This window comes from Bos indicus x Bos taurus, chromosome 19, assembly GCF_003369695.1.
Source record: "Bos indicus x Bos taurus breed Angus x Brahman F1 hybrid chromosome 19, Bos_hybrid_MaternalHap_v2.0, whole genome shotgun sequence".
NCBI classification, from domain to species: domain Eukaryota; kingdom Metazoa; phylum Chordata; class Mammalia; order Artiodactyla; family Bovidae; genus Bos; species Bos indicus x Bos taurus.
In genome coordinates this window covers 34,367,502-34,389,206 of record NC_040094.1, presented here as the reverse complement: position 1 = coordinate 34,389,206, position 21,705 = coordinate 34,367,502, and the positions used below count along the sequence as shown (strand labels likewise).

Genomic DNA, 21,705 nt, shown 5'->3' with positions numbered 1-21,705 from the left:
GCTGAGGTTCAAGCCTAGAAAAGGGCTTAGAGACCCTCTCCCGAACACTTGGGAACTGAATGTGACTGGGAAATGCAGCCTACAGACTGAGTATTCATTTGTTGCTTTTGTGTTGGAGTCCATAGAATTGTTTCATTTACATTTCAAAACAAAAAGTAAACGCACATTTCTGTATGTATATTCTAAAAGAACACACACCAGACTTGTCAATAGCTGCTGCTCTTTAGTTGGGCCAGGGAAGAACACTAGCACTTCTTAATTTTCACAGAATTCTGTACAGTTTTATTTTGCTTTTGTTTGTTTGTTTTTTTAAAGGAAGCCTGTATTACTTTTTAAAAGACAAACAGACTTCAGAGATACTGCAAGTACAGGCCCAGACCACCGCAATAAAGCAAGTCAATAGGAATTTTTTGGTTTCCCAGTGCATATAAAAGTAACATCAACACTATACCATAGTCTATTAAGTATGCAAGAGCATTATATCTAAAAAAAAAAATAACATACATACCTTAATTGAAAAGTAGATATCATCTGAGCCTTCAGCCAGTTGTAACAATAACATCAAAGGTCATGGATCACATATCACCATAACTAATATAATAATAATGAAAAAGTTTGAAATATTGCAAGAATTACTGAAATGTCACACAGATACACAAAATAAGCAAATGTTGTTGGAAAAAGGCCCCCAGTAGTAGACTTTGCTGTCATAGGTCCACAACCCTTCAGTTCATTAAAAATGCAGTATCTTCAAAGCACAGTAGTGAAGTGCAATAAAATGATTATATATTTTTAAAGACTACTACTACATGACTAATAAAAATTCTTCCCTCTGTACTCAGCTTCTATCCATACAAGTGAAGGCTAAATTAGAAACAATTCTGTATACATTTTGGTAAGTTCAAAGCATAGAATAGAGTTCCTTGAAAAGATAGTAATGATTTTTAAGCCTTTTTATAAACACTGTGGTCTTCTCAGGGCCTCATTCTGAAGGACCAGTGGGCAGAGGGTCAGATATGCTCTCCAAAGGGCTCAAGCTGGAAATGGGGAGGGGTTTAAGGGGGGCTTCCCTGGTGGCTCACATGGTAAAGAATCTGCCTGCAACACAGGAGAACCAGGTTCAATCTCTGCATTGAGAATATCCCCTGGAGGAGGGCAGGGCAACCCACTCCAGTATTCTTGCCTGGAGAATCCTCATGGACAGAGGAGCCTAGAGGGCTTCAGTCCATGGGATTGGAGAGTTGGACACGACTGAGCGACTCAGACACACACACACATATACACACACACACACACTGACTGTAATGAAATAAAGTAGACCTTCCAGTCATAACCAGGCCCATAAAAATGCATCAGGGCCCAACAACCAACCGTTGGGAGAAACTTTTGGGGTCTCGGAGGTGATTGTGGTCTGATCCCTGCTCCTAGCATCCCATACCTGCCGTACCCACATCACATCTATTCCCACCACAAAAGCAGAGGATTCCCAGCACCCCAGTCTGTTCTCATATGCAAGTCAGGCTGCAAACCCACCAAGCTTTCTTCTGCATCCACACTCATGCATGTGCCCGGCCCTCCTCTGCCTGCTTCCTCCCTTCCCAGCTCCCCACATCCTGGCTGTCTAGCAAACTCCTATTCATCCTTGAAACCCCAGCTCAAGATTACCTTCGACTCTGCAACATCCATGATTTGCCCAGATTTTCTTGGGCACTTTGGCTACATTGTCATTGTCCCATCATATCCCAATATATACATCATTTTTTTACTCCATAAGCCCCTCTGTATCTTTTCTTCATGTATCCCCAACCACTATCCTAACACTTTATATATAGTTGCTCAATGCGTGTTTGTTGAATAAACAGGCTACTTGGCTCACACCAGAAGCTTCCTTCCTGTGGCACCCCATAAGTGTGTGGTCTCCAACCCCCTTTCCTCGATTTTTTTTTTTTAATTGACTCAGAAATGGTGAATAGCAAACCAATTCCTGAGACTTCAGTAAAACTGTTTTCACTTTTTTTTAAAAGAAAACAGTCTTGATCCCTGACTTGCATGGTTATTTTTAGCCTTTTGGAAGTCCTAAGTGAGAACTTAGGTTTGGGAGTATTTTTCTACATCTTGATTTTCCCACTCTGTCAGTTTGGCTCCACCATCCTAAGGTTTCAGCATCTTTTCTCCCACTGCTCGTCTCAACGTCATCCTGGCATTAACAAGCCCAAGACCTTAACAGACTGATTTGAGTTGAACAAGGAAATAGAATCCAGTACCCACTAGGCAACATAAATGAGCCTGGCCTGCTACCAGTTCCTGGAAGTCTCTGTGTTTTCCAATAAATGCACACAAATCAGTGAAAGGGAAGCCACAAAGCAGAGAGTCTGGGGCTGCTGGGGTCCCGTTGGTAACTAATCCCCTCTCCTCTTGAGACCCTGTAAAAGCCGGCCCCTTCCAGAAACCAAAACAGACCATATGCCAAGTGCCAAAGTGAACATGACCAAGCATCCTCTTACTGTAAAGAGAGAAAACGAAGCTCCTCACAGGGCCTTTTCTCCAAAGACACAAAGAAGTGACTGGGTACAGTTAGAGGGCAGCGTTCCAGCCCCAGTTGGCAAGAGCAGGGCAGGGCTCCCATCCTCCCAGAGGGCACAAAGGACAACGTTTCCTAGAAAAGGAGCCGTGGGAGGAGACTGCAGTGGACCAAGCTGATATGGAGCGACTGTGCCAACATGGAAGGCTGCTCCCGTGCTACTTCAAAGGCAAGTTATCCTGGGAGCTGGAGGGAGGCTGGGTCGTCAAGTCACATGTCAGTTTAGAAGAAGAGTGGGACCAGGGAGGCTGGCCTCAACAAGGCATGTATTTGTGGCTGATTCTGCTCCTTGAAAGAGGCTGTAAATATACCACAAAAATAGGAACCAAGGTGACTGTGTGTTGTGATATTCATTACAGCAAAAAAAATTGATAGCAACCTAACGTAGCAGTAGGTGATTAATTATATAGCCATGGTCCAGAACATTAAGCCACAATTTAAAAGTTTCTTTTTAATATTTATTTATTTGGCTGCCTCGGGATATTCCTTACGTCCTTTGGGATCTTTTGTTGCAGTAGTTGCAGCACTTGGGCTTAGTTGCCCCACAGCATGTGGGGTCTTAATTCCCTAACCAGGGATCGAACCCAATTGCAGCCTTAACCACTGGACCACCCGGGCAGTCCCACACAATTGTTTTCCATGCATAGTTCATAATATAGGAAGATGTTCCTGATAGAATACTGAGTTTAGAAAGCAGTATATACTTCCTTTACACTCTTCTGTATTTTCCTTAGTTTTGATAATGAGCATACATCAGTTGTAAACCAACAGTCTCACTGAATTTATTTTACAGTATATTGTTTCTGGGAAGGTGAGGCTTGATTCTGAGGCACTTCCAAATCCTGTGGGAAGTGCCAAGGTAGAGCACTGCTGGCCAGCTCTGCACCCCTTTCTGGGGCAGATCTCACCAGGCGGGTATGTTCCATGTCCTGTGATTTTCTGATATGGTGGTTTACTTGCTTCATCAAAGTTGATGCTCTGTAATTATTTCGTTTGCTGTTGTTTGCTATGGAGTTTGAGGGAAGAGAGTGAAATGAAGATGTCGCTAGGACTATAAGTGGAAGTCTGCGTTTCAACTTAAACAGATTCCTGCTGGCAGTTGAAGGAAAGGTGAATATGAGGAAAATCAAGACCAGAGAAAAGAAAAAGGGAAGTACAGTGTGATGGAAGAGCTCTCGTCCAGGAGTCATGAAATTTGGCTTCAGCTTTTAAGGCTGTGTCACCTTTGGCAAATAATGCCCTCTCTCTGGGCTTCTCTCGTCTTATATGTGCAACGACTGGATGAGATGGTGACTTTTCCTAAACTCCTAGATCTTCTCAGGGGTAGAGCAGAATGTGTTTAGATGTGGTTGTTCTATAAATGGAGGGTCATGTGCTCAACTCAGCAATGTAGCTGATTTGTTTTTAAGTGCTTACCATTTTACTGAGCTACATTTCATGACACCCATGGCAGACTATGTCCCTTGTCACACACTTTGGTCCTTTCCTTGGGAAGCAGAGCAGGGATTTTTTTAATAAATTAACATTTTTATTCTTATTTATTTGGTGGCACTGGGTCTTAGTTGCAGCATGCACACGGGATCTTTTTTAATGTATATAATTATTTGCTTACTTATTTTTGGCTGGGCTGGGTCTTCGCTGCTACACAGGCTTTTCCCTAGTTGCGGCGAGTGGGGACTGCTCTCAGGTTGCTGTGCCTCTGCGAGCTGCTCACTGCTGCGGCTTCTCTTATTGAGGAGCACGGGCTCCAGGGCATGAGGGCTCAGTAGTCCTCAGGCTCTAGAGCACGGGCTCAACAGTTGTGGCGCGCAGGCTTTGCTGCTCTGCAGCAGATGGGATCTTCCCAGATCAGGGAACCATGTCTCCTGAATCGACAGGCAGATTCTTTACCACTGAGCCACCAAGGAAGCCCTGAATAGGGATATTAAAAAACTAAGAAGTAGACCCTTTAAGAACCAAACTGAGTTTAGCCAGCTCACCCTTACCTCCACTGTCATAGTCCATCTGGGAAGCTAGAACAAAAACACCACAGACTGCGTGGCTCGTAACAGAATTTTGTCTCACAGTTCTGGAGGCTAAGAAGTCCAAAATCACAGTGTTAGCAGATGAGGTGTCTGGTGGGGCCGTGTCTCCTGGTTCACAGACTACCGCCTTCTTGCTGTGTCCTCACGTGGTGGAAGGACCAAGGGAGTGCTCTAGGGTTCCTATTCTAAGGACCCTAGTCCCATTCAGGAGGATTCTGCCCTCGTGACCTCATTACCTACCAGAGGCCCCACCTCCAGATACCATCACATTGGGGAAATGGGTTTCAACATATGGATTTTTAGGGGACACCAATGTTCAGTCTATAGCATCTGCAGTAATTGCAGTAGGAACCAAAAACTCTGGATGAGAGGCAACTAATTGTCTCCCACTCAGGCCTTACAGACAAAGTGTCTGCGCCCAGAACAAAGGTTACGGGGTCAGCCTTTCAGATTATTTCGCCACCACACCAAGTTCCAAGAAAAAAGTCTTAGTCATCTGGGGGATGAGAGCCCTTAGGACAAGAAACACTGCAGCTGCCTGTGTGTGTTGCAACATAAGATGATGTGGTGGTCCTCTGGCAAAACTGTCATGGTGAGACAGGCCTGGTTCTGCAGGGCTGCAGGCCTGCATGCTCAGTCACTCAGTCATCTCCAACCGGGGTTCTCTGTCCATGGAATTCTCCAAACAGGAATACTGGAGTGGGTTGCCATTTCCTCTTCCAGGGGATCTTCCCGACCCAGGGATTGAACCTGGGTCTCCCTGCATCAGCAGGCAGATTCTTTCCTGCTGAGCCACTTCGGAAGCCCCATAGCTTAACTAGCCAGTTTCTGTACTAGAAGGATTTATAGGGTTTACTCTCTTTCAGGTTTTCTTTTTCTTTTTTTTCCTTTTTTAATAATACTGTCACCCTCACATATATAGTCAGTTGATTTTCAACAGTGCTGCCAAGACAACTCACCAAGGCAACATAGTCTCTTCTGCAAATGGATATCCACATACCAGAGAACAAGCTTCCCCTCCCCTCCACTAAACACAAAAATTAGCTCAAATAGACCCAAATAAGAAGAGCTAAAACTATCGAACAGTTGCAAGAAAATATAGGAGTAAATCTGCATGAGTTTGGGTTAGGCAGAACCTTCTTAGATATGACACCAAAAGTATCAACCACTAGCAAAAGGAAAAACAGATCAAATTAAAACCTTTTTTGCTTGATGCATACCATCAAGAAAATGAAAAGACAACTCACAGAATGAGAGAAAACATTTGCAAATCATATATCTGAAAAAGGATTGATATCCAGAGATCAATATAGAGAAATGTAATATATCCTTATATATTATATAGTATATATGGGCTTCCCTGGTGGCTCAGCAGTAAAAAAAATAATCCACCTGCCAATACAGGTGAAACAAGGGGCGTGGGTTCCATCCCTGAGTCAGGAAGATCCCCTGGAAAAGGAAATAGCAACCCATTCCAGTATTCTTGCCTGGGAAATCCCATGCTACAGTATATAGGATCACAAAAGAGTTGGACACGACTGAAGGACTAAACAACAACAATATAGTATATATAACATATAAAATAATATATAAAGAACTTCTGTAAGCAACAACAAAAAGACAAACAGCCTAGTTTTTAAAATGGTCAAAGTACTTGTATAGACATTTCTCCAAAGAAGATACACAAATGGCCGATAAGCACAGGAAAAGATTTTCAACATCATTAGTTATTACAGGAATGAAAATCAAAACCACTGTGAGACAGTACTTCACACTCCCTAGGTTGACCATTTTTAAAAAAATAAAAAGGGAAATGCTAAATGCAGGCCAGGATACAAAGAAATTGGACCCCTCAGGCACTGGTGGCTTTGTGTAAAACAGTTTGGCAGGCAGTTCCTCAAAAATGTAAATACAGAATTACCTTTACCCAGCAATCTTACTCCAACATAAATACCTAAAAGAATTGAAAACATTCAGATGAAAATGTGTACATGAGTGCACACAGCAGCACCATGCATGGTAGCAAAAGGGTAGAAATGACTCAAGTGTCCATTCACAGATGAGTAAATGAGCAAAGCATGGTCTGGCCATACACTGGACACTACACAAAAAGTAGTGAAGTCCCATCACATGCTACAGACTGCATGAACCTAAAAAGAAGCCTGTTAACAGGCAGCCACACAGGGTATAATCATTATCCCCACACAGGGGATTATCTGAAATACCCAGGGCAGGCAAATCCAGAGACACAAAGTAGATCAGTGGCTGCCAAGAGTGGGGAGGGAAAGGGAGTGGGAAGTGACTCATAATGGGGTTTATTTTCTGAGATGACGAAAATGTCCTAAAATTGCAATGACAGTTGCACAACTCTGTGAACATACCAAAAAAAAACCCACCACACTGAATTGTGCACTTGAAATGAGTGGACTGAAAAATTATGTGAATTATGTCTCAATCAAGCTGTTCTGGAAATAACAGTAATATTTAATAACAATATTTATGATGTGCACTGTAAAAACAAACAGTACAAAAATATATCCAGTGAGGAAAAACGAATATCTCCCTCCACATACGCTTCTCTCCTCAGAAAATCACTGTTAACTACTCAATGTGTAAACTTCCATACCTTCAATACTTTACAAATGCAGATTTACATACAGAAACACAAATATATTTCATTTTTTCAGTGAGGCATACTACTCCATGGGATACCTGTATCATAACTTACTTGACTAATAAAACCATCCATCCCGTGGCTTTGCTAGAATCATCATTCAGTTCAGTTCAGTTCAGTCGCTCAGTCATGCTCTTTGTGACCCCATGAAGTGCAGCACGCAAGGCCTCCCTCTCCATCACCAACTCCCAGAGTTCACTCAAACTCACGTCCATTGAGTCCATGATGCCATCCAGCCATCTCATCCTCTGTCGTCCCCTTCTCCTCCTGCCCCCAATCCCTCCCAGCATCAGAGTCTTTTCCAATGAGTCAACTTTTCGCATGAGGTGGCCAAAGTACTGGAGTTTCAGCTTCAGCATCATTCCTTCCAAAGAACACCCAGGACCGATCTCCTTTAGAATGGACTGGTTGGATCTCCTTGCTGTCCAAGGGCCTCTCAAGAGTCTTCTCCAACACCACAGTTCAAAAGCATCAATTTTTCAGCGCTCAGCTTTCTTCACAGTCCAATGCTCACATCCACACATGACCATTGGAAAAACCATAGCCTTGACTAGACAGACGTTTGTTGGCAAAGTAATGTCCCTGCTTTTGAATATGCTATCTAGGTTGGTCATAACTTTCCTTCCAAGGAGTAAGCGTCTTTTAATTTCATGGCTGCAATCACCATCTGCAGTGATTTTGGAGCCCAAAAAATAAAGTCTGACACTGTTTCTACTGTTTTCCCATCTATTTCCCATGAAGTGATGGGACCAGATGCCATGATCTTAGTTTTCTCAATGTTGAGCTTTAAGCCAACTTTTTTACTCTCCTCTTTCACTTTCATCAAGAGGCTTTTTAGTTCCTCTTCACTTTCTGCCATAAGGGTGGTGTCATCTGCATATCTGAGGTTATTGATATTTCTCCCAGCAGTCTTGAAGAAGCTTGTGCTTCTTCCAGCCCAGCGTTTCTCATGATGTACTCTGCATATAAGTTAAATAAGCAGGGTGACAATATACAGCCTTGACGTACTCCTTTTCCTATTTTGAACCAGTCTGTTGTTCCATATTCAGTTCTAACTGTTGCTTCCTGACCTGCATATAGGTTTCTCAAGAGGCAGGTCAGGTGGTCTGGTATTCCCATCTCTCAGAATTTTCCACAGTTTATTGTGATCCACACAGTCAAAGGCTTTGGCATAGTCAATAAAGCAGAAATAGATGTTTTTCTGGAACTCTCTTGCTTTTTCGATGATCCAGCAGATGTTGGCAATTTGATCTCTGGTTCCTCTGCCTTTTCTAAAACCAGCTTGAACATCTGGAAGTTCATGGTTCACATATTACTGAAGCCTGGCTTGGAGAATTTTGAGCGTTACTTTACTAGCGTGTGAGGTGCAATTGTGCGGTAGTTTGAGCATTCTTTGGCATTGCCTTTCTTTGGGATTGGAATGAAAACTGACCTTTTCCAGTCCTGTGGCCACTGCTGAGTTTTCCAAATTTGCTGGCATATTGAGTGCAGCACTTTCACAGCATCATCTTTCAGGATTTGAAATAGCTCAACTGGAATTCCATCACTTCCATTAGCTTTGTTCACAGTGATGCTTTCCAAGGCCCACTTGACTTCACATTCCAGGATGTCTGGCTCTAGGTGAGTGATCATACCATCATGATTATCTTGGTTATGAAGATCTTTTTTGTACAGTTCTGTATATTCTTGCCACCTCTTCTTAGTATCTTCTGCTTCTGTTAGGTCCATACCATTTCTGTCCTTTATCGAGCCCATCTTTGCATGAAATGTTCCCTTGGTATCTCTAATTTTCTTGAAGAGATCTCTAGTCTTTCCCATTCTGTTGTTTTCCTCTATTTCTTTGCATTGATCGCTGAGGAGGGCTTTCTTATCTCTTCTTGGTATTCTTTGGAACTCTGCATTCAGATGCTTATATTTTTCCTTTTCTCCTTTGCTTTTTGTTTCTCCTGTTTTCACAGCTATTTGTAAGGCCTCCCCAGACAGCCATTTTGCTTTTTTGCATTTCTTTTCCACGGGGATGGTCTTGATCCCTGTCTCCTGTACAATGTCACGAACCTCATTCCATAGTTCATCAGGCACTCTATCAGATCTAGACCCTTAAATCTATTTCTCACTTCCACTGTATAATCATAAGGGATTTGATTTAGGTCATACCTGAATGGTCTAGTGGTTTCCCCTACTTTCTTCAATTTCAGTCTGAATTTGGCAATAAGGAGTTCATGATCTGAGCCACAGTCAGCTCCTGGTCTTGTTTTTGCTGACTGTATAGAGCTTCTCCACATCATTAACCATCGTGAAATAAATAACACCCCACAGCTGTTCACACTGGAGTGATACATAGAGTAAGAAGCTATTTAGTTACACATCAGGGTTTGCAGTGTGGGCTTCCTGTCCACCTCCAGGATAAGACCTTGACCCTAGTGAGGTAAGAAACCTAGATTTTGCATTTTTTACAGACTCCCTAGATGATTGTAAAGCACAGTAATGTTTGGGAACCTCTGAGCTGCTATTTCTGAGTTGCAACTCCCATTTCCTGAGACAGAGAAGTGGAGTGGGCAAGCCTGGATCAGGTCATCCAGGACAGGGGAAGCTTGGATCAGGTCACCTGGGAAGGGGAATTATTTGGTCTTTTTGCTTGGAGCATAAGTATAGGAGCAAGTTTTCTCATAGGAATGCAAGAGCAGGAAGGACTGAGAGTGAGGAAGAAAATTCTGGAGTCTCCAGTCACTGGCATTCCTGAGGGGACCTCTGTGTATCGCCCAGAGCATGCAGTCCCCCGAGCCCAAGTACCAATGACACAGCCTCAGCTCTGAGCTCAGCCACATCTCACGAGACCTCAGAAGCACTGGCTGCTTCAGAAGCCATCCACGAGGAGCAGAATCTCTCACTTAGGACTCACCACTCTCAGCAGAGATGTTAATCTCTATTAAGCAACCGAACAGTGAGACTTTGTAAACACTTTACCTCACTGATTATATAAAAGTTCTCACTGAACTATTACAAAGTCGGCAATTAATATTAATCCTGTTGAGTTAGAGTAAGAATACACTGCTTACAGCCTTGTCCCATTGTCCCACCTCCCAGCCTGTCTGCTGGGGATGCCCAGGACCCCCTGCAGGCCAGTTACAGCTTTGGGGTCACTCCTGACACTTGCTTAGCTGTGCCTGGCCAGTAGCTGATCTCACCAGGCCCTTCTCGTAGCTGCTGAAACTCGTAGGGAGGATGTTAGTGTACCTCCCCGTAAACTTGGATGGCCACCAGGACCCTCCCGTTTTGTAAATCATTGGGCCCTGTGCCCTTCGTGCTCATGACCAGCACCCAGCCTCGCCCTTGGTGCTGGGGTGTCCATCCAGAGCCATCAGGCAGGCCACTCTCAGCTTCCCCATTCTGCCAGCCTGGTCACTGTGAACCCTCCTCAGCCTCCTCGCAGTCCTCTTCTGGCAGCCTGAGCACTCACCTCTGCTGACTGCACCACTGCCCCCAAGGTTGCTGTGGAGGGTACCCGGGACCTCTCAGCTCCCTCCCCTGCTCCTACTCAGCCCTCCAGCCAGCTATCCATTTTGTCTCCATCTTTCTACCCCCACCCTCTGCGTCTAGGCTTCTGCAGAGAGGTCCTCTCATTGAAACACAGGTGGAATCCTCAGAAACCTTTGAAGACCCCTGGGTCTAATCACACAGGGTGTCTGCTGCTGACTGCCCTTCTCTGTGGCCCAGCACCCATCACCCCTTTCCTTTCTTGGCATCAAATACCATCCAATCCAGAGTCAGCTCAAGAGCTGACCTTTACAGGACCCTGACCACATGCCAGCCTCTAAGTGTCCACCAGGTTTTACCTCGTTTTATCCTCACCACGGCTGATGATGCGGGAGCTGTTAGCCCTCCTCAAGTCCGCAGCTCTGCTCCCTGCTTCACATGTCCATCCTCTGCGGCCAGATTGTCCGGGCCTTACCTGTCCCCTCCTGCCCCATGTGGGTAGCTTGCTCTCTACCACCATGGCTACTGGTTTGCTGCATCCTCAGACATCCTCACAGCTGCACAAACCCTTCCTGGCCTCCCAAGTCCCTCAGGCCTCCTGCCTCTTTCTTCCTCCCAAACTTCTTGAAGCTCCTGGCACTGCTCTCTCACCACCCACTGGCCCGTCCTTCTGCACTACCTGCCCCTTTTCATGGGCGCTGCTGCCAAGGCCACCCATGGTCCCCCTGAGAGGTGAAATCCAGCAGCCTTTCCTTCCTCAAGCCCCGCCATCACGGTCCCGTGGACTGGTCTGCTCCGTCTCTGCCCCACCAGACCATCCCTCCCTTCTCCCCCAACCTGACTCAAGCTCACCAAGCTACGGTTCTGGTTCCTGCTCCCTTGAGGCTATTCCCAGAGAGCTTCTCCATGGCTACAGCTCCTTCATGAGAATTTTTTTTTTTTTTTAATGCACTGTTTTAATTTCGACAGTCTTAAGACAAACCAAAAAAAAGGAAGCCCCAGTTGACTGAGCTCTCTCTAGCTGGGTACCACCAGTTTCAGTGCCCCTCCTAGCACTCTGCATTATTACACCCAGTGATGACTAAATAAAGTGACACCTCTGACATGGGTTTCCCTGGTGGCTCAGACAGGAAAAGAATCTGCCCACAATGTGGGAGACCTGGGTTGGATCCCTGGAGAAGGAAATGGCAACCCACTCCAGTATTCTTGCCTGGAGAATTCCATGGACAGAGGAACATGGTGGGCTACAGTCCATGGGGCCCCAAAGAGTCAGACACAACTGAGCAACTAACACTTTCTGACTGTAAGGAAGGCACCAGGCAAACATGAAGTCCTCACATGTGATGCTGGAGTCACCTTCAATGGCGTTTTCTTTCTTACTCTTACCATCCAGTCAGGCACTAAATCTGACAAAGTCTCCTTCCATAAATGTTCTGGGCGCCTTTCTCTCTCCCATCCCCAGGGCCTCGTCTTTGGTCTGGACCCTTGCCAAGGCCTAACTGTGCTCCACCCCCAAGTTCACCCTTCACTTTCCCAGGGTGACATCCTAAAGCAAACCCGATCCAGCCACTGCCCTGAGGAAACCTCCCTGTGCCCCTCCCCCTGTATGACGGTCTCTACACGAGACAGGTGGTGACCTCAGTCACGGCCCCACACTCACCCCACACACCATGGCTCCACTCTTCTCTTTCTAGAACTCTAGCCCCTGTCCGGAGGCCTGTTCATCCTGACCCAACACAGACACCGCCACCTACATGACTCTTTCATCCATACTGTACAACCTTAACATTTCCTCTCTGAACCACCACAGCAACGTGTTTGACTGTTTCTTGCAGTGACTTTTTGCCTTGGATTTAATTATTTGAGCACTGGTCTGATCCTCCTGAGGTGCCTTGCAGTTCAGTGGAACCTACAGTTATGGTTCCCTTTCACCCTGAGATGCCCCAGGGGCTCCCTGGTTTGGCAACCCCCTTCCCACACTGGGACTCCAGGGTGTCCTAGTGAGCTAACTGCACTGCCCACGGGGACTCCATATCCCACCCTCTGGCTTTGCTTCTGCTCTTCTCACTTGGTTCCAGGTGTGTGCTGAAGTCAGGGATGAAGCCCTTCTCTGACATGACCCTAAATTTGGCTTTTTTTTAAAAAGGGAGTAAGGCGGACATTTCAGGTACCAGAAGATTGAGAAGTGTCCGAAGTGTAGGCCCCGGCCCTTCTATCTCTGTCCTGAGCAACACTGCACAGCCTCTGCTCAGGGGGGCCCTGGGGAGAGGGGAGAGGTGGGGACGGAGACCTGGGCCTCCCAGCTGAGCCCTGTGACCGCTGAAGTGAGCTCAGTGAGCAGTTCTGTTTCTCAGTTGCCACGTAAGACAGCAAATTGGCAATTTGGGGGAAAAGATCTCACAAGAACTTAACAGGATTTACACACCTTGATGGGGGTACTGATTAATGTAAAATGCATGTCTTCCTGAGAAATGTGAGCTACAGCCCTGACCTGCCAGGTCCCTTTTATGTGCCTGAGGAGGGCCAGGCGCCTCTGTGGACAAGGGTCTCCTGGGACACGTGGTCGTTGTCCACGCTCTTAAATTGCTTGCAGGGGTGGGATGGCTGGCAGCCCAGATGTTTCACAGACACCAACTGGTCTGTTTCAGCCTCTTCCTGGTTCTTGGTCCCTTCTTTCCTCTTCGCCTTTCCCTGTTTCTTTTCCTCTCTCCTCTTGACTTGTCCCTGGCGATTTCCAGACGCGACCCCACCCCCACCCCCGCAGCAGCCCAGGTGACCCGCCTGCGCCCCGCCCACCTCCGGTGGCCCTGAACTCGGGTGACCTTTGCCCGCCCGGAGGTCTGAGGAAGTCCTCGGTTTAGAAATAAGCCGGAGTGGGGGATGGAGATGGGGTGGAGGGCGATCCACAGGCCCAAATAAGGGCGCACACGGCGCCCGCGGGGCTCGGTGACTGTGCCCACCCCCGGGTCCCCAGGCTCGGCAGGGGACAGCCCACCGCGCCCCCCACCCCGAGGCCACGCCTCACACGGCCGGGGGCAGTCACTACAAAGTGCAGAGCAGGTCACAGTTATTCTGAATCTCCCGGGCCGAGCGCGGAGGTCCAGGGCAGGGCTAGGTTTGGGGCCTTTTCCAGCGGAATTGAGGCCGTGTTCGCTCACTGCACCCCCGGGGTGCCGCATCCTCTGTGTGTCCGGTCGCGTCCAGAGCGCCCGTCCCAGGCCCTCGGGGGTCGCAGGGCCGCGGCCCCACGAGGTGCCCCCCACCCCCGCCCCGGACCCTGCATCCGCGTTGGTGCCCAGTCCACGCTAGGCCCGCGGGTAAAGGTGCAGAAATCCCACGCTCTAGGAGCCCTGCCCTGCCCCATTCTGCCCTCGCACGGAATCCTGCAAGCGTTGTCGGCCCTCAAGATCCGTACATCCCTCTTCCTCCTCACGGACGGACGCGTGGCTCTGAGATGGTTTTCTCGCGGTCCGGCAGCCAGCCCGCGGGACCCCAGAGCCAGCCCGCAAGTCTGCACCGCTTCCCCTCCCCCTGCGACTGCCCTCCCGCGCCGGGTCACAGCCCCCAACAGGCCTTGCTTTCTGGGGAGCCCAGGCCAGGGTATCTGGACTCGAACCCAGAGCCCTTTATTTGGAAGTTCGCTCACAGAAGGGCTTTGTTTCCAGAATTCAATTCCCCTAAATAGATTTCCTCTTTCACATGAGTCTCATTCTTAAGTCAGGAGCAAAACTAAAGTTTAGTTACGGGAGGGTTTTTTGTTTTTTTTTTTCAATTTTGTTTTAACATTCCTTTCCTTGGGTGTATTTAACTTTCTTTGCTTTGACTTTGAACATGCCCTAAAACTCTTGTGTTATCTTTAGCATTTTTCAAAAGCCACAGTTCAGGAAGTTAGAGAAATTGTTCCCTGGTGGCAGAACTAGAGAACTGCAGCCTCTTTCCCTCTGTAAATGCAGTGAAAGTGGTGTCTGCCTGAGAGGACTTCCACTGTTAGGCTGATTACTTCCGTAGAGTCATTTCTAAAAAGGTCAAAGGGCACAATCGGGTAGCCAAACAGCCTTCCGGCACAGGTGCAGCCGGTAAACTGGCCCCTTCCTGTGAGCCCTCCTCCACACCAGGTCCTGCTTTAATTCTGCATTTGTTTGACTCCTGAGAATTAGAGCAATATATGTTGGTAGCTTGCATTTCCTGCTTTGTAAAATGCCTCTTCAAACAATCTTTCACAGGTCTTTATAATGTTTTAGTTTCCAGGCTTGCTTTGTGAATGACCTTGGAAATTCTGCCCTCATTCCTGGTTTTCCAGGGCCGGCTTCTTATCAGGAACCATCACCTCACTGATGAGACGTAGAGCGACCACAGGTCTCTTAATCAAGAGTCTAGGTTCAAGGTGTGACCTGCCAGACACTTCATTTCTGAGCTGAAGGGCTCTGCGGGTTGCAGTCCTCCTGCAGGGGGTGGCTGATACAACCCCTGCTTGTCCTCATCCTCAAGTCTTCAGAGGTGTCATCTCTGCTCTACTTGGCAAAACCTGACCAGAAACCTGTTTTCAGCCACCCTATCCCCTGTCTCATCCAGAAAGAGTTACTCAGCTTTCCGTGTTAGCAGAGCTACTCAGGCACACCAGCACCGGAGGTATCTCCATATACTTTTATTAAAATTGCGATAAAAGCCAAGAAGTAGCTTGCTAATAATTGAAGGAAGTTTCTGGGACCTCTTGGTAACTTTATTATTGTTTGCCATGGGCCTGCTCACATCTAGGTTTGGGGAGAGCTGGGAGCAGCTTCAGAATCCTTGTCCACGCTGAAGCAAACCCACCACGTGGTTCACACATACCTCAGGTTGGGTATGGCAAGTCCAGATGTCCCTTAAATATGAAGCCTGACTACTCTTACCGCTTGGCCTCTGTTCTTCTATTGAAACAGCAGGGAAGGGGGCCAGCATAACACTTCAAAGAACCACACAGCCTGAAGACACGACAGAAACTAATTAGAACCAAATAGATCCAAAATGGCCAACCCCTCGACTTCCACTAGACCTTGAGCCTCAGTATTCATTCGTTATTGTAACACATCAGCAAACTAAGTAACACACCCACAGGCACCATGACAGTTCTCAGGCCAACCATAAAGGTCAAAAAGTGGACAGTGGCCCCATTCCTGCAGATCCCCACCCCTTCCCCGAAATAGCTGGAACACTCCTCACACTCAGTAGCTCATGAAATTACCCACCCCTGTTGACAACCCCCTACCCTGTGCCACTCTGGGCTTCTGAGATGGCCCACATTCTGTCTGGGGTGTGTTTCTCTCTAAGTGAATCCACTTCTTACCTATCACTTTGTCTCTCACTGAATTCTTTCTGTGATGAGACATCAAGAACCTGATCTTCAGTAAGTCCTGAGACCAGGTGTAGTGGTCTCAGTTAAAAGACCGTGAGTTCAAGTCCCAATTGGACCTGCACCATTTCACTCTTACTGCTAAACGACATCCATGTGATTTCCCAGGAGAAGGGCTGGTTACCAAGATGAAATGGGGCTCCTGACAACACACATGTTCCACTGCAGCCCCACTCAGCCAGCCTCTAGTGCCTCTCACTCTACGTGTAACTCATTCCCTTCCAACCAACTCTCTCCAGCTGGAGAAAAATGTAAATGACTGGCCTTTGCCAGCTTCCCTTGTGGCTCAGACAGTAAAGAATCCACCTGCAATGCAGGAGACTTGGGTTTGATCCCTGGGTTGGGAAGATCCCCTTGAGAAGGAACTGGCAACTGACTCCAGTATTCTTGCCTGGAGAATTCCATGGACAGAGGAGCCTGGCGGGCTACAGTCTGTGGGGTCACAAACAGTCAGACGTGACTGAGTGACTTCCACTTTCATGAGTCATAAGGATAAGGAAGTAGGTATAAAACACCTGAGATTTTTAGGAGGCATGGAGCTCTGAGAAGAGTTGTCCTTGTTTGTCTTTCCCTCCAGCCTATGAAGTACACTGCTCTTTCTCTCTCTGTGATGCTGTTCCTGGTGAGTTAACCCACTTTCCACTTCCTCCTCTTAACACTGCTCCTCACAGGGAGATCTGCAAGGTTCTCCTCACTTCATCTCTGACTCCCAAGTGACATGTCTAGGATTTTATCCCAAGGAAATATCGAGAGATTCATATGAAGTGTTAAGTATAATGATGCTAGTTACAACTTTTTTCAATAATAAAAACTGGAAACAACCTACATAATCAGTAAAATAGAGGCTTTACAAAATGATGGCATATCTAAATCAAGATCTGGTTATGCAGCAGATGACAGAAAACCCACAGTGACTACAACAGCTGTGATAGGAGATGCATTGGCTGGGGCTCTGGTGGCGGGCCAGGGCACTTTCCTTTTGGCAACTTTACTCTGCCTCACTTTCAGACCTAAGTTACTTCATGCATCTCAATGGCAGCTTCAGTTCCAGCCCTCCTCCCTGACCCCAGCCAGCAAAACGCAGGACAGCACCAAGAAAAATAGGGCAAAGGCCGTTCACCAACACTCCCTTAAGGAGGGGCCGGATGGCTGACTCACACTTGTGTTCACACCTCTGCTGGCATGTTTATCTAAGGCGGGATTGTTAATCCATCAGAGAAGAAAAGAACTATTGCAAAAGTTACTACTTGGACCCAAGCCTTGAGTTGATTAGGGCTGAACTTTAGGCAAAAGTCTTCCCTGGTGGCTCAGATGGTAAAGAATCTGCCTGCAATGCAGGAGACCCAGGTTCTATCCCTGGGTCAGGAAGATCCCATGGAGATAGGAATGGCTATCCTCTCTGGTATTCTTGCCTGGAGAATGCCATGGACAAAGGAGCCTGGGGGGCTACAGTTGATAGGGTCGAAAAGAGTCAGCACCACTGAGTGACTAACACTTTTACCCATAGGCAAAAGACAACTCATGTTGTTGATCTCACAGGCGTCACTTTTTCTACACTTAACTATACTTTAATAAAATATAAAATTTTATATTTTCCTGCCTTGAGGGGAAGTGGTCCCCTAGGGATGCCTTATTCCCCCTGCAATTCAATTTTTTCTTTTTTTACTTATTTGGCTGCACCGTGTCTTAGTTGCAGCATGTGGGATCTTTAGTTGTGGCATGTGGGATCTAGGTCCCCAACCAGGGATCCAACCCAGACCCACTGTCTTGGGAGCAAGAAGTCTTAGCCACTGGACCACCAGGGAAATCCCCTTTTTTCCTTTTCGCCTCTAATCTGTTTTTATAAATTTTACTATCTTTTAAAACTCTTATTTGTATGTTTCAACCTCTAAAGGCAGGTATAGCTGCCTTTGGCTCAGTCAACCAATCAAGCACTTTAATGCAGCGCCTGGCATGAGAAGACCCTCCTCCAGGGGATCTTCCAGACCCAGGGATCGGACCTGCATCTATTGTGTTCTGTACTGGCAGGTGGGTTCTTTGCTACTAGTGCTACCTGGGAAGCTCATCCAAGGCCCCTGCTGCTGCTGCTGCTAAGTCACTTCAGTCGTGTCCGACTCTGTGTGACCCCATAGACGGCAGCCCACCAGGCTCCCCTGTCCCTGGGATTCTCCAGGCAAGAACATTGGAATGGGTTGCCATTTCCTTCTCCAATGCATAAAAGTGAAAAGCGAAAGTGAAGTTGCTCAGTAGTGTCCGACTCTTAGCGACCCCATGGACTGCGGCCCACCAGGGTCCTCCGTCCATGGGATTTTCCAGGCAAGAGTACTGGAGTGGGATGCCATTGCCTTCTCCGCCAAGGCCCCTACTCTTTCCTAAAAACTACCATCCACCGTCAGCATTTCAACCTCACTCAAAAATTGCGTGACACAAAGTCCTAGACATCAGGGCTCTCAGGTCACCAGTGTGGCCCAGGTCCTCCTAGCTCTAGGGATGACGCAGCACAGGCCCCGGGCACCTGGTGAGCAGGCAACTGGAACTCGTGTGTTCTGTCATCCGACCTGGCATCAGGATGCCTGCTGGTGACACTGGGCCACTCTGATCATAGGCAGAGCTGCTGGGGTGGAGCTGCCCACCAGCCGCTGCCCTGTCTGTCTTCCCTGAGCCTGGACTCCTGCTTGCCCAGCAGTGACCTCTGTGACCTCCCTGCTGCCCTCTGTACCTGGGCAGCTAGTGGCGATTGCATTCCCAGAAGGGCAGACTGCTGCTACCCTTGAAGGTTTAGGCTCAAGTCTGGGGCGTAGTTGACAGCAAATGTCCATTGGGCACTTGCTTCGAGTGCTGCCAGACACCTGGACCGACGGCAACCATGCTTCCTGCCTCCCTTGCCAACTAACTGACTTCTCAGTAGGTCTGACCAATAGTTGGCCATAATGGGAGACTGGAAGGTCTCCCCGCTCCTCACAGCACCTCTATCAGCAGCTGAATGTTTGCCGGGCCTCCAGCTGCTGCCCTCGTAGTTCCTGCCATCAATCACTCCCGTTCCTAGGCTCTGATGTCTTTCCCTAGAGGCAACAGTGGCTTCTGGCCTTGCCAACCTCTGATCATCTCCTTGTTCTCTGGTTTCCAAAATGACACCTTGGTGCATTTATGTGGGCCTCCCAGCCAGGGGGATGTGTGTAGTTGTTCTCACTCCTGGGTATTCCTGGGTATTTCCTGAATTCCCTGGAAAATTCCTGAATCTCTTCCTGCTCAAGCTCAGTAGGTCATGTTCTCCATCCCATGTTCAGCTCGTTCCCCAGGAATGAGGCCTAACGAACTTCATCCTGGTCCCTGCCTCTCCCTTCCTCCCCGTCCAGTCCCTGCCACCAACCAAGCTGTCTGTCCTATAGAGGCAGGAGCATTAGGGGGCCCCTGGGGGAATGATGGGTAGGATGGTGCTTTCAGAGTCACCCTGGCAGGAGGCTCCCCAGGGTGTGGAAGAGGCAGCCAAGGAAGCACAGAAAGTTGCTGTGTTCTACCCTGAGATTCATGTCGTTTTCCTCCTAAAAAACCTTCAGCACCTCTCCTTTGACCATAGTCCTAAACGAGTCTGATAATGGCCTGTGTCCATGGAGAGGTGACATCTACCTCCTGGTGGGAATCAGGGGGCCCTGTCCCCCCAGCATAGGTGGGTGGCGCCCAGGACCTGAGGTGGCAGAGATGGCCATCTAGTTATAAGACTATGAATAATGTCTTCACGCTGGAGTCAGACCAGCAGGTGGTGGTGATAGTGGACAGAAACAAGGCCCAGAGTGGCCTGCAGAGACCCCTACCCCTGGGGGCACCTCCCTGGGGCTAAACTTCTCCCCTGTAAGTCAGAAAACCTGCATCAAACCCAACCGTAACGGCCCTGCAACACGCAGGCTACTCACCTGCATGGTCCAGGCTCCTTCATAGCTGTCTGAGGTTAAACGAGTACTGAGGTTAACTGAGTTGCTTTTACCAAAGTACTGAGTACTTTTACCAACAAGCCATTCCTGTGACTTTTACCGAGACACATCGGAGCTCTGCCCCATGTCTCAGCTCTTGGGGGCCACACCTGTCTCCCAGCTTGTGGACAGATCTGCTTCCATCCCAACTGCCCAGCCATGACATGAGCCAAGATCCCCTGAGTGTGCTGTTTGGTCTGTACATCCTCAGCACCCCACACGCGTGCACACCTACCAGAGCTGAGGGGAGAGCCTGCACCCCGTTAGAAACGGTTTCCAACGTCTACTTCTTCCTTCCAGGGATTTCCCAGATGACCCAGACGTGCGCTGGGACCCAGACCGGGCAGCTGATGTCCTCCTCCAGCACGTAGAGGCCAATGGCATCAAGCTGGTAAGGGTACACGCCCTCCTCTCCAGCAGAGACCTGGCCCATCTCTCTGCACCTTTCCTGCGTAACCACAGAGCTCAGGGGGAGGCAGAGATTTTCCCAGACTGTGCCCTCTTCACCCGCCCCCCGACGTCCATGCTGCCCTCTGAAAACCCAGGTCCCCACGAGCCTATGCCTCGATGCGCTGGCACAGAACAAGCATTTTCATGTTAGGGTGTCACTGTAACTCTGGGAGTAAGTGTTGTCCTAATGCTTACCTTCATCGAGGAGACAGGTTCCCAGAGGCTCAGAAGCTGCCCAATGTCGGCAAGCATGAAGCTAGGGGTTTGAGCCTCCATTTTTCCCTCCAGAAAAATGCGAGGATAAATCCACAGACCCTGCGGGGAGAACATGCCTGGTTAGAGCTCCAGTGGGCATTCGATTCACCTGTAGAGGCAGGAGGCTCAGGAACACCCACCTCGACGCTCAGGCCTCGCCAGCCTGCATGCTGCCAGCAGTCCATCTTAAGGTGCCAGGAACGTCTAAAATAAGAATAACCCTTCACAAGTTAATACCTAAATCCTACCATTTAAAGCCCCAGCCACTGGCTTTTAAGTTTTGATTAATCCTTGTTAGAAGGTGAACCCCACTGTCAGGCTTCTTATCAGTGATGCATCCTCCAAGTGAAATGAGTTATTAGGCCATTGTTAAGGGCAGATTCTCGTGGATTAGTCAGACTGCCTTTGTGCTCTAATGACATAAATACAACGGGCACCTAGCCAGCTGGCTGTGAACCACACGGAGCTGTAGGTGCAGGGGGGCCGCTGGCCCCACCAGGGATTGGCACCGGCTTTACACTTTGTTCTGGCCGGACGAATGGTCACCAACAGCTGCAGGCCCACCCCTCCTGGATGTACCTTGCTTCAGGGTCTGAGGTGATAGCCGGCCTGGCTCCTCTTGCCCTGCTTTTCCCAGACCACACTCAGACCCTCTCAGGGCTCCACAGCCTGGCGGTGGACAGAGCTGGTCCTCAGGGCCGGCTGGGGCACAGGGCAGGGTCAATGAGGTGTGCTGCAGTGACCCTTGGTACCCTGTCTTCCTGGGCAGTGGCATGCCCACAGCTAGTCCCCAGACTCTCTCCTCTCTGGCTTTGGTTCATAGGAACAACTGGTCTTCAGTCAGTCCTACTTGTGGGATAAACCCCCATCTTTATGAACTTGGCCACCTC

At 48.2% G+C, this 21,705-nt stretch overlaps 1 protein-coding gene across 6 annotated transcripts in view; it reads left to right on the top strand.

Annotated features, from left to right (window-relative positions):
* The window catches only part of PIGL (phosphatidylinositol glycan anchor biosynthesis class L), a 49,903-nt gene that overhangs the window by 12,217 nt on the left and 15,981 nt on the right, over positions 1-21,705 (top strand). For all 6 annotated transcript variants that reach the window (XM_027519462.1, XM_027519465.1, XM_027519464.1 and 3 more), the window contains exon 3: positions 20,411-20,501. In XM_027519462.1, the coding sequence (XP_027375263.1) occupies positions 20,411-20,501 (91 nt within the window). The remainder of the gene's footprint in view (positions 1-20,410; positions 20,502-21,705) is intronic.